Source organism: Aptenodytes forsteri, unplaced genomic scaffold (assembly GCF_000699145.1).
Source record: "Aptenodytes forsteri isolate BGI_AS27 unplaced genomic scaffold, ASM69914v1 Scaffold70, whole genome shotgun sequence".
NCBI lineage: Eukaryota > Metazoa > Chordata > Aves > Sphenisciformes > Spheniscidae > Aptenodytes > Aptenodytes forsteri.
The window spans coordinates 1,361,610-1,363,460 of record NW_008795690.1 but is presented as its reverse complement, the minus strand read 5'-3'; the positions used below and the strand labels follow the sequence as shown (position 1 = coordinate 1,363,460).

The 1,851-nt window shown below is 39.4% G+C and overlaps 1 protein-coding gene across 3 annotated transcripts in view; it reads left to right on the top strand.

Moving 5' to 3' along the window:
- LOC103901910 (carboxylesterase 5A-like) overlaps positions 1 to 1,515 on the top strand; it is a 12,067-nt gene extending 10,552 nt beyond the window's left edge. For all 3 annotated transcript variants that reach the window (XM_019473027.1, XM_019473026.1, XM_019473025.1), the window contains one exon: positions 1,416 to 1,515. In XM_019473027.1, coding sequence (XP_019328572.1) covers positions 1,416 to 1,443 — 28 coding nt within the window. In that variant the 3' untranslated portion in view covers positions 1,444 to 1,515. The remainder of the gene's footprint in view (positions 1 to 1,415) is intronic.
- The last annotated feature ends 336 nt before the right edge of the window (positions 1,516 to 1,851 follow it).

Here is a 1,851-nt window from a genome sequence, read left to right as displayed (position 1 = left end):
ACTCTGCTCTGGTGAGACCCCACCTGGAGTACTGCCTCCAGCTCTGGAGCCCTCAGCACAGGAAAGACACGGACCTGTTGGAGCGGGTCCAGAGGAGGGCCACAAAAATGATCAGGGGGATGGAACACCTCTCCTATGAAGAAAGGCTGAGGGAGTTGGGGTTGTTCAGCCTAGAGAAGAGAAGGCTTTGGGGAGAGGAAAATACTATTAACAAGTACCTTCATCTTTTTTTCTCTTCCTTCAGGAAATACCATTTCTGCCCTTAGTTTTGGATGGAGTATTTCTTCATAAGTCACCTGAAGAGATACTGGCTGGAAAGGAATTCAATGCAGTCCCATTTATGATAGGAGTCACCAACAATGAATTTGGCTGGAATATTAGATCTGTAATTTAATGGCTATTCTTCATTTTTTTGAATGTTTGTGTTAACCGTTGTAGGCAACTCTGAGAAGTTATTTGCTGGTAGGACAGCTTTTAAGTATGGCCAAAAGGCTTTGCATTGTTGGAAATATATACAAGATAAACTTTGCTTGCATTATGATTCTGTAGTGACCCAGAACCAGTTGGTCACAAAACAGTGAGATAGGCTTCATCCTGCAAGTCGACATCCTTGGAACATCAATTTTATACAGTATTTTCTTATCCTAAAATTTTAATCTCTTATCCAGTCAGAGAGAGGAAAAAGAATACAACAGTTAAGGGCTTATTACCAAAAGAAAAATAAAACCAGTCCTTTCCCCCACAACACACAGATGTTACACGCATGTATTCAGGATTGATACATAGAATGTTTAAAAACCTCTTACTACATGCTGGATCAAATGACACAAATCCTGTCGTGTGTAGGCAGCCCTTCTTGAGATTCCCACTGGGAACTTGATGGGGGTGCAGAGTGATACAGGTCTGCAGGATTGTGTGAAGGAAGTGTATGTACTCCTTTGTCTTTGCACTAGTGTCTTGCACTTCTGCTCATAGTCACAATATATTGAGAGCAGAGCATGATAACACGGGTGAATGTTTGCTAAGTGAAGTATACAGACTTAAAAATTAAAACATATTAAAGCAACCTGGAATTTGTCCTTTGGCCCACTGCTACATGGGAAGTCAGCAACTCTGTAGTCTGGAGATTTTCTGGTATTTAAGTGTAGACAAGCCATGCCAAAATACCCAGAACTGGAAAATAATTTGATGTTACTTTGTTTTCTGTAAGTTTTCCTGGGTTGAATCTTTCAGTTTTTTGTGTAAGTGCTGTGAGTTCTTAATTTTGAATTAAAAATAAAAATACATATTTGAATGTAACTTTACATTAAAAATGTGCCCAGTATAAAGCTTTGGGCATATTTAATATTTTAAACAGCTGATGTCAGCCATAATCTATGCATCTCTTCTTTAACTCTAAATGTTACGTCTTGTAGAGTCTGGAGCTCCTGCCTACTTCTTTGAATATCAGCATCGGCCCACTTCATACTGGGATAGTAAACTGGAGTATGTGAAAGCTGATCATGGAGATGAAGTTGGCTTTGTCTCTGGACGACCGTATCTGGCCGGTGATATTCAGCTATGTAGTAAGGAATAGAACATTCAATATTCACTTATAAATTACTCTAACAACACTGGCATTATTCTATTCAGTAGTGCTACTTCCATTTTAATCAGACTAAAGTGCGTATATTAACAGTCAGAAGAAAATACAACCCTTTAGAATCATAGAAACATAGAATCATTAAGGTTGGAAAAGACCTCTAAGATCATCGAGTCCAACCGTCAACCCAACACCACCATGCCCACTAAACCATGTCCCTAAGCACCTCATCTACACGTCTTTTAAATACTTCCAGGGATGGGGACTCA